The sequence below is a fragment of the Frankliniella occidentalis genome, unplaced genomic scaffold, assembly GCF_000697945.3.
Source record: "Frankliniella occidentalis isolate FOCC.00 unplaced genomic scaffold, Focc_3.1 Scaffold1198, whole genome shotgun sequence".
Classification (NCBI taxonomy): domain Eukaryota; kingdom Metazoa; phylum Arthropoda; class Insecta; order Thysanoptera; family Thripidae; genus Frankliniella; species Frankliniella occidentalis.
Genome location: NW_026268303.1, coordinates 13,545 through 23,278, shown reverse-complemented (window position 1 = coordinate 23,278; position 9,734 = coordinate 13,545). Strand labels below are relative to the sequence as shown.

General features: G+C 38.1%; 3 protein-coding genes across 3 annotated transcripts; 1 reads left to right on the top strand and 2 right to left on the bottom strand.

Moving 5' to 3' along the window:
• Window positions 1-87: 87 nt before the first annotated feature.
• LOC113205629 (HIV Tat-specific factor 1 homolog) lies at window positions 88-3,244 on the bottom strand. Its single transcript, XM_026421322.2, has 10 exons — window positions 3,087-3,244; window positions 2,532-2,907; window positions 2,405-2,458; window positions 2,061-2,329; window positions 1,840-1,978; window positions 1,541-1,749; window positions 1,276-1,445; window positions 997-1,183; window positions 723-859; window positions 88-621 (listed from the first exon to the last, which is right to left on the bottom strand). Exons 2-10 carry the CDS (start codon window positions 2,848-2,850, stop codon window positions 426-428), a joined length of 1,680 nt encoding a protein of 559 aa, XP_026277107.1. The 5' UTR covers window positions 2,851-2,907; window positions 3,087-3,244; the 3' UTR covers window positions 88-425.
• A 120-nt stretch (window positions 3,245-3,364) lies between these two features.
• On the top strand, window positions 3,365-6,166 carry LOC113205587 (nucleolar complex protein 2 homolog). The gene is made up of 2 exons (XM_026421261.2): window positions 3,365-5,257; window positions 5,344-6,166. Exons 1-2 carry the CDS (start codon window positions 3,467-3,469, stop codon window positions 6,031-6,033), a joined length of 2,481 nt encoding a protein of 826 aa, XP_026277046.1. The 5' UTR covers window positions 3,365-3,466; the 3' UTR covers window positions 6,034-6,166.
• An 870-nt stretch (window positions 6,167-7,036) lies between these two features.
• LOC113205588 (uncharacterized protein C1orf198 homolog) lies at window positions 7,037-9,296 on the bottom strand. Its single transcript, XM_026421262.2, has 2 exons — window positions 8,878-9,296; window positions 7,037-8,792 (listed from the first exon to the last, which is right to left on the bottom strand). Exons 1-2 carry the CDS (start codon window positions 9,166-9,168, stop codon window positions 7,833-7,835), a joined length of 1,251 nt encoding a protein of 416 aa, XP_026277047.1. The 5' UTR covers window positions 9,169-9,296; the 3' UTR covers window positions 7,037-7,832.
• Between the last annotated feature and the right edge of the window lie 438 nt (window positions 9,297-9,734).

Here is a 9,734-nt window from a genome sequence, read left to right as displayed (position 1 = left end):
GAAAGGAGAAATACCATTACAATTCATTATAATACGCCCCCCTTTTTTTTTGATAAAAAATAATGAAGAATATGGGGACCAATGAAATTCTTTTGCTGAGTTTCTTCTTTAATTTGTTCACAGATCAACAGTACAGCATTCAACAGAAACACATGGAAACAATTACAAATCAAAAACCAATAACAAATAATGTATGGGGTGATAGCACATGCAACAAAATTCATAAAATGCACAAAATTAGCAAAATCTTTAAGCTCTCAAATGCCAAGACACATAAAAATTAAATAGAGGGCAAAGTTTACTGGAATGCTCAAAAGATATGGAAAGACGATTAGAATAAATAGATGTGTTTTGATTCAACAGAACAAATAATGTTGCGAAAGTCAGTATTAGGTATTTCCTAGATAAGGTCAATTAAGAGATCTCTAAGAGCTGGGTTTTGCTTCCTTAACTGTACTTTCCTGTGTTTCTTCATCATCAGAATCTTGATCATTACCACTACCCACATCCATTCCTGAATTATTATTGGCGATTAGTTGGGATTTCTTGCCTTCCTCAGACTCTAAGAATTTACTCCATTTTGCCAAGCGAGCCTCAGTTTCCTCAGGAGTCTCTGCGACCCTGCAATGTAAAATATTTCAGCATAGCATAAATATAAGCCAAAGGTGACACTACAAAAAAAATTAGTTGATTTGGCAGGGTACATAAGTTCACAAACTTACCTGTATTTTGTTTTCCCATCCCATGTTTCAGCAGTGATTCTCCTCTGATTAAACCATCGATTATTAAAGAGCTGAACACAGGCATCTGCTTCTTCTGGCTCTTTAAAATTTATTTGAGCTACACCATCAACATGTCTCTGTATAGGGGGCAAAAAAATATAAAAAATAACTACGGTATAGCATTATGTATCATTGTACTAATTAGTCTTAGAATTATTTTTTTATCTATATATCTACGTACAAATTTTTATGAAATGTCAAGCTTTTAACTCACATCATAGATTATTACTTTCTTCACAACCCCACACTTAGATGCCTCTTCACGTAAATCTTGTTGAAATTCCAAAATAAGACCAACATCTGTATCAAATATCTCAGGGTCAAATAAGTTTTTAATAATAACTGTTTTTTCATGTTTGGATCGTTCTCCTCTCAATTTATCTGGCCTCCAATCAAATAACCTGCAAGAGATACAAAATTTTGTGATTGTCATCAATGAGAGAAGTACCTTAGTGCCAGAGAATAACTCATTGGATTACTTAGGTACACCTACTTTTCTTGAGCTTTCCTAATTTTTTCTTTGTCCTTACGACGCTTTTTCTTAGGCTTCTTAGTTGGATCATACTCTCCTTTCAATTCAAACTTTGCAACCTCCACTTTAATTTGCTTTCCTCTAACTTCATAACCATCTAGAATTTTAAGGGCTAGTTCTACTGATTCTCTCTATTGAGGAAATAAAAAGTGTTGTAAAACAATTAGCACATAGTGAATTTGGCAAGTTGTTTGGCTTCAGTACCAGATGTATTTGTTTTTCGTACCTTAATGTAAGTGCAGAGAGCATCCCCCTTTAAGATTTTAGTGTCTCCTGGCTCATGGTAAAGTTTAACTTTCATCCTATTGGTGTCAGCATCTTTCATAACAAGACCACATTTTTGCATCAGATCTACAAACTCTTGTTCTGTTATGTCCAAGGGCAAATTGCTAACATACACTTTGGTGTTACTGCGTCCATCAAGATCAAACCACTCTACACAAAAGAAGGAAAAAAAAACCAAAAGATTTACCAAGAATATCTGATAATGTAAGAGTAAACTTAAAAATGAAAAAGTTTTCTTACGAGGGGGTTCTGGAGCCTTGCGCTTAGCATCAGGTTTAGGTTTTTCATCAATTTTTTGCTCTTCTTTATCAGTACTTTCTGTTTTATTTTCTACAAACCCATAACTCATCTGATAGCGAGCCATGAAATCATCATCAACCTAGAAAGAACAGAAGTGATGAGTTCAATATACCATATTAACTAAGGCTGATTAAAAATTTGAGGATGAATAAAATTCTTACTTTTGGAAACCAGGCATTTTTATCTCGGTCCCAAAAGTAAACTGCTCCATCTTTTGGGTCAGTGTATGTATGATTTTGGCCATCATAATCATAGTGGCCACTTGACATATCCTGGCGAACAACCGTCTTTGCTTTATCCTCTTCTTCATCAGTGTCATGTTCCTCGACGTCATCTTCATCCGTCTTTTTTTTCCCTTTAGGCTTCTCCAGCCTCTGCTTTGCTCCGGAGGTCCACTGATTTTTAGATTTGTCCCATTTATATTTGATACCTACAAGAAATTAAATATAAAAAAACACCTACCAACTCAGTTGAAAGATATAATCAAATAAAATTGTAAGCAGACCTGATGCAGCGTCAGTATAAATGTATGTCTCTCCATCAAATTCATAATTTTGATCTGAAAGTTTAAGAGTAAAAATAAAATAAATATTTAAAGATGAAAAAGAAACAAAGAAAGACTTTGCAAGTACCTCCTGGAGGCTTCATATCTTTATCGCCTGATTCAGGATTTTTTTGCTGCTGTGCTCTTGGTGTCCACTGTTCTGAGGAAGCATCCCATTGGAACTGATATTTAGTTTCAGGGTCTGTATATATGCAAACATCTCCTTCATATTGAAGATGTGCAGGGTCCATGGTTGATGCCGAAGTGGCCCCTCCTTCACTTGAGCTTGAGACGGCAGGGGCATTGTCACTTTGGTTTTCTGATTCACTCTTTGATGAAATAACACCTTCTTGAGGGGAATCTGATACAGTTTGGGAACTGTCTTTTGGCTGACCTTCCGATTCCATTTTTCTTTCTTTTACAGGAATTCAGCGTAATTTAGGGTATATGGTACTATGTTATTTCTGTAATTGAAAGGAGAAATACCATTACAATTCATTATAATAAGAGAATATTTACTAAAATCTTTTATAACCTATTAGTGTTTCAGGAGGTAAATAAAGCAAAACACCCAGGTCTAAAGCACACCATTTCCTTAGATTTTGCATAGGTAGCAAACTGTTAAGTGCATTAAACGACGTACCTATCCATTGGTATCACATCCTAAATCCAAACGTAATTGAATGCAATTCGTTCGAATTTTGAATTGCAGACCAGACGAATGTCCAAACACTATTTACACTCCGGTCACAAAACAAAACACAACAAAACCTTGACCGGAAGTTAGGTCAGTTCAGTAGTACCGCCAAATTTTAAATATGAAAAGTATGAGAAATTTCACATCCGCAAAGATTTTTTAGAGAACGGACCGGAACTTGTATCACGATTTCAGATATATCCGGTCAGATCTCTACCAAAGACTATTATTCGCCACAACCACATAACCTACAAGACACGCTGTCCGCATGCACGTCTCGCTCCAGCTTCTGAGAGATATCTTCTGTTTACTTTTCGCATAAAGACATGAAAATGAAGAAAAATGCTCCTAAAGTAGTAGCCAACGGAGCAAAGAAACCAACAAAGCTCAAAGATATGTCCGTCGACGACTTTATGAATAGTTTCGGTGACAGTGGAAGTGATAGCGGTTCAGGCGACGAGCAGGATTCTGTGAATGATGCAAAAGTAGCAAAAGCCAAGAACGGCGTCTTGAACGGTAACGGGCACCTTGGATCTGAAAGTGAGGAGGATGAGGAGTCTGGAGAGTCAGGTGAAGAGGAAGAATCAGGTGATGATGAAGAGTCTGGAGAAGAGGAGGAGTCAGGTGAAGAGGAGGAGGTTGATGATGAAAATGGTGAAGAGGAGGAGGATGTTGAGTCTGGTGAAGAAGAGGAAGATGATGAGTCTGGTGAGGAAGAGGAGGCGGATGATGAGTCTGGTGAAGAGAACTTTGAGTCTGGAGATGATGATGATGGCCTGGACGATGCTAGCAGTGACGAAGAAGTAAAAGGAGATATAGCTGTCAAGCACAAGAAATCGCTTCACAAGCTGAAAGACATTGACCCAGAATTCTACAAATATTTAGAGGAAAATGACAAAAAGTTACTACAGTTTAATGCTTCGGACAGTGAAGACTCTGAGGCCGAGAAAGGTGAAGGTGACGATGATGACGACGCCAATGATGATGAAGAAGGCTTGGTCCACAAGCCTCCTTCTAAACTTGAAGTTAACAGTGACGAGAGCGACTTTGAAGGAGAGGATGGGATGCCTTCTCAGAGGAAGAGTGGTGTGGTGACACTGAAAATGATTGAGAAATGGCGTCAAAGTTTGCAGAATGAAAAATGTGTGCAAACTATTAGTGATGTTGTTCAGGCGTTTCATGCTGCTCTTCAGAGAGTTGCTCCTGAGGCAGAGCGCTCAGCATGTGTGTTCAAAGTGGAAGGTGGTGCTGTTTTCAATGCAGTAGTTCAGATGTGTGTACTGGACTTATTGCCTGCACTTCGTAAATATCTCAATCTTACTTCTGCTTCCCTATCTTACACCAACCCAGTCAAATGTAAGCGCTGGATTAAAGTAAAAACTCTCATCAGATCCTACTCAGCTGACCTCCTTCAACTTTTGGGTGGTATTGCGTCTGTAAACATTACAACTATTGTCTTGAAACATGTGCATCAAATGACTCCCTTCATCATCTGTTTTCCCAATGTCACCAAACATTTCTTGAAAAGAATGATATCTCTTTGGTCTACTGGTGATGAAACTGTGCGAGTAGTAGCTTTTATGTGTATTTTGAGAGCCACAACCATCCAACAGAAGACGCTACTTGATCAAGTTTTGCGTCATATGTATATGGCATATGTTCAAAACACCAAATTTGTGTCACCAAATACTCTTCCTGGTATAAATTTCATGAGAAGATCCCTGACAGAAATTTTTCTTTTAGATGAAAATGTTTCTTACCACCATGCTTTTTTGTACATTCGTCAATTGGCTATTCATTTGCGGAATGCAATCACCTTGCAGAAGAAAGAATCAACTCAAGCTGTATATAACTGGCAGTTTATTTCATCTTTAGCATTATGGGGAGAGTTACTTGGAGCTTCAAGTAAACAAGCTTTGCAACCTCTTCTCTACCCAGTGGTACAAGTAACAGTGGGGGCAATCAAACTTGTACCAACGGCTCAGTATTACCCACTGAGATTCCACTGTGCTCAAATCCTTATCAACCTCTCAAGAAGCTCTGGAACATTTATACCAGTTCTGCCATTCCTTCTAGAAATTCTCAACTCCTATAACATCAACAAAAAACATAGCAAGGTAAACAATTACTTTTTCTTAGCACAGATGTATTTCCAAAATTTATGCAGTTTTACTTATACATCTCTTTTTTTTTTTTTTTTCAGGTATCAATGAAACCTATGGACTTCAGTTGTATCTTACGTCTCAGTAAAGCCCAGCAACAAGAAAATGGCTTCAAAGATGCTGTGATTGAAAATATTTACAGCTTGATGCTTGAGTCTTTGACTAATGAAGCACATTCAATTGCCTTCCCTGACTTAGCACTACCAGTTGTTGTTGGAGTGAGACATTTTCTTAAAAACTGTAAAGTAGCCAATTATGCCAGAAAGTTAAAACAAATTTTAGAGAAAGTAGAAGAAAATATCAAGTTTATTGAAAACGAAAGAAAAAATGTAGCAATTAACTTATCAGATTTGAAGGCTGTACAAGATTGGGAAACCGCTGTCAAAGTTAAAGGAACCCCTCTTGGAGTATTCTTTACATCTTGGAAAAAAATGAACAGTGCCAAGCAAACAAAGCTTAAAAAAGATTCAATAGATATCAGTGAGAATCTACCCAAAATAGTTAGACCTAAAAAGAAAAAGACAGCAGAGGGACCGGTTGAACTTCTGCCCTCAGATGATTCAGATTCTGATATTGGCTTTGGTAATGATGATTCACCTAAGAAAGCTCGTGGCAAGCGTGGTAAGAAGTCTAAGGGACAGCCTAGTCAGAAAAGACCCAAGTTATCTGAAGACGTTAGTGATGATGGGGCGGATGATGTTGTAGAAGATGTGGATTTATCAGAATGGTAAATTTTTAATTTTCATAACAAGTTTCATGACCAAGTTCTTTGAAAATTCTGGAGAACTGCTGTAATACCTGCAGTCTGAGCAGTGTGCTGTATGTTGTACATAATTAATGTTACAAATAAATTTTTTAAAGTTATGTAAGATGTTTTATTAATATTGATTTGAACCAGGTATCTTAGGAAGATGTTCTTTGGAGGCACAACTTATTATTATTTTTTAAAACATTTATTATAAATTCTCAATACAATTTATGATAATTGGTGACACCTGAAATTGATATGTTAACAGCACTTTACTTACAAGTTTTAACCCTATGTATTGCTAAACTCATTCCAAGAAAACTCTTCAAAATTCATACTCATGATGTAGAACACAGCTTCTTTTTAACTATCAGTTTAGATGTGCCATCAGATCATGGAAGGTACACTCTGGTCTCATCATAATGTGATCTTAGAGATCTTTGTACAATGCCCTTTTGGCCACCTCTTATTAAACAATGGCACATGAGAGGAACAATATTGATACAAAATCTAACCAAGTCTTTTGTTTTATAAAAAATAACATACAAAAGTGGAAAAAAGGGGTTCAATGGAATTTCAAATTTATATCAAATGTCTGTAATCAACCTTCCAGCCAAAGGAAGCCCATTGTCAGCTACAATTCAGCAGTTTGGCTTATTCCTCAAGTTTATGAAAATTACAGTGTATACCATAGTAATATCAAATATTTGTCTTTGGCTCTAATGACACTTGTCGCTTAAGAAAGTAATCTATTTTACTATAAAGTAGAATAGATCTTTCCTTACAACAATAGGAGCTTTATTGCATACCTCATCAATAGGAAAAAGTACTTGAAGGAAAGATGAGATTACACAGAAACAATCACAGGAACAATTAATGAGTTCAGCAAAGCTAAAGTTGAAGGAAATTTCCACTACTAAGAAAAGCATTTAGAGATAGTACAGATATATGCAGCTACCACTTATAATAAATTGTATACACAGAAACATGGTTAAAAGCATAGTGTATTTTCTACTAGGTTATATTGAAAGCAAACATACAATTGACTTGAAAGCTATTAGCTTCTGTGGTTTCAGTCTAGTTACAAAAACAAGCTAGACATCACATTATCCTGGCATGAGGCCAGTATATGAGTTCAAACTGTCATTGCAACATTCAGTCATACTCAAAATATTAAAAACCCACCACTGAAACAAAGAGCAAAATCAAGGAATGGACACACATTAGAATATTTTACAAAATAAATTATTCATGAATGATACCATCAAAAATAAAAACAGACAAATTGAGCTCGTACGACCTCCGATAGATAAACACTAAATTTCCAATCTTCTCAATGTCTCTTTAATTGTATATTTCAAAATGCCAGTATTTGAAAAGTACCAGTCTAAGTCAAAGCTTCAATAATACTTTACATTTAATGTTACCTGCATAAGTTATGCGGAACTGGAAAGAGCGAGTCATTTAGATGAGTGTAATAATAAATAATGAAAAGGCAATTCTAAAAAGTAAGCATACCAGGAAGCACCAAACTCAAGTAATAACCATAGCTTTTGCTTCATATTCCTAGGTAGTTTGAGACATGAATATTATCACAAAAAAATAGTTGTAGGACCAGATCAGATCAATAACTTAATACAATTAAAATGATGGAAGATAGACACCCTGCACATGAATGCTAGAATCAACACTGCTGAGATAATTGGACCTTATAATTTAACTTTATATTTGAGTAAATACATCATAAATAACTTCTTTACAAAACATGGGAAACGGAAAACTTTACCAGTTATCTAAGAACTCAAAGCCAGTCTTGGGAATATTATCAGTAATAGGTTCCATGAAATCAGGAGCAGTTTCACGGGGTGGGGAAGTGACAGATGGGCTACGGACAGATGTTGATGCAGTTTCCATGTCCGATGCAGAATCAGTTGCCATCGCTAGGGATTCGGCTGCTGATTTCATGGTTGCCGACTTTGATGACTGAGCAGCTGAAAGCTCAGAGCTCCAGCTGTCCCCAAGCAGTGCCATGCGTTCAGGATCCATAGCTGCCACTCCTTCACAAGAAGATTTACGCTTGGATGGAGGAGGTGGAGGTGGTGTTTTAGGCTTTGCAACTGGAGGCTTTGGGGCAGGTGCCTTATTGTGTTTAGCAGGTAACACATTAATAACATTTTTCCCTTGAACAAGGTTTTCTCTGTCAGAATCGCCATTCTTGTTTCTGGAATTATTTTCTGTTGAACCTTTCCCATTAGCAACATTTTTCAATGACGCTGGAATTTTTAGGATTCCAGTTTTACTTTTAAGCTTACTTAAAAGACTAGGACTTTGTGCATCTTCCACGGGTTGAGAACTGTTGTTACTTGTTCCATTTGAGCTTTGAGCACCATTTCCTTTCCCTGTAGCAGGAAATTTCAATTTGGAACCAATAACAGAAGCTAATTTGGCTGTATTACCAGCTGATCCTCCAAGAACAACCCTTGGGGGATCAATAAATGATTCTATATTGCCAGTGCAGTTTTTGCTTAAATCCGTACTATTTTCAATTTTGTTTCCATTTGCTTTCACACCATTCTCTGCTTTAGGTTGAGTATGAGGGCTACGAAATGGAGCCAACCTTGGCTTTACCTGAGGTGGAGAAGCATTAAGTATGGCTGACTTATCACCCATCAAACTCAAATTCAGCTGGCTCTGTGTAAGCCAAGAGAATGGAGCAGAATGCTCGTCCCTCCAAGTAAGTCCCTGCGGAAAAATTATAACATACATGGTGACATTGGTTCAGACATGAAAAACCTTGACCGAAACAGTAGGCTCAAACCTAACTTACCGATCCTTTACTGCCTTCATCGTCAATAATATATTTCCCACCAGTTTGAATGTTGAGTCTTGGCGAAAATTCTGGTCTCTCCAAAGAATCTTCGAACGCATATTTTAGGACAGCCTCCGGGTAGATTATAGTCTCGTCGATAACCTGTCTCTGCTCCTCGGCACTGAGGGTGTTCCATAGCTCTTCGTACGCATCTTTCGTGGATGATACATCGGCAGAAATTCTTTCAGCGATCGGGTTGAGTGAGTGGAAGTACTCCTCGGCAACTGTTTGAAGTGACGTAGAACTCATTCTCGCCCTAAAATTGAGAGAGGAGCTAATCCGCTCCCATAGCTGAAAGGATAAACACTAATATTTACGCTACCACTACTACAACAACAGCGCCTCGCCCACGTCCGGCGTCTTCTGCTGGGTGCGCTTGCGCTGTTGCCACCTTTCATGTGGCTGTGGGATCGTCCAGCCAACAAGCCAGCGTTGAGGGGGCTCATTGGCGTTAAATTAGAGCTCGCAGGGTGTTTGTGTCATTTTGCCCCATCCCCATCCTCGCAAGGTCTGGGCTGATGTGCCAATTGGACCCATTGTCCCCACGGCAGACAACGCCGCCAATGGTAGCGCCTGCTGTGCTCTGGGTAGGCCAACCCGCCGAGCAGCTGTGTAAGGACGGTGGCCAGCCCGGGGCGCCCGAAGTGCGAGAGTAGGAGCCCAGGATCCTTCAGACGCTACGGAACGTCAGAGTCCACTGTAGGACTCTACGGAACGACGGGCAAGAGAACGTTTTGTCGCCCATCTCTCTTCCGAAGAGAGTAATGTTTGTCTATTAAAAAATCATTATCGTGTTCAAAGTCTTTTATTTAAAA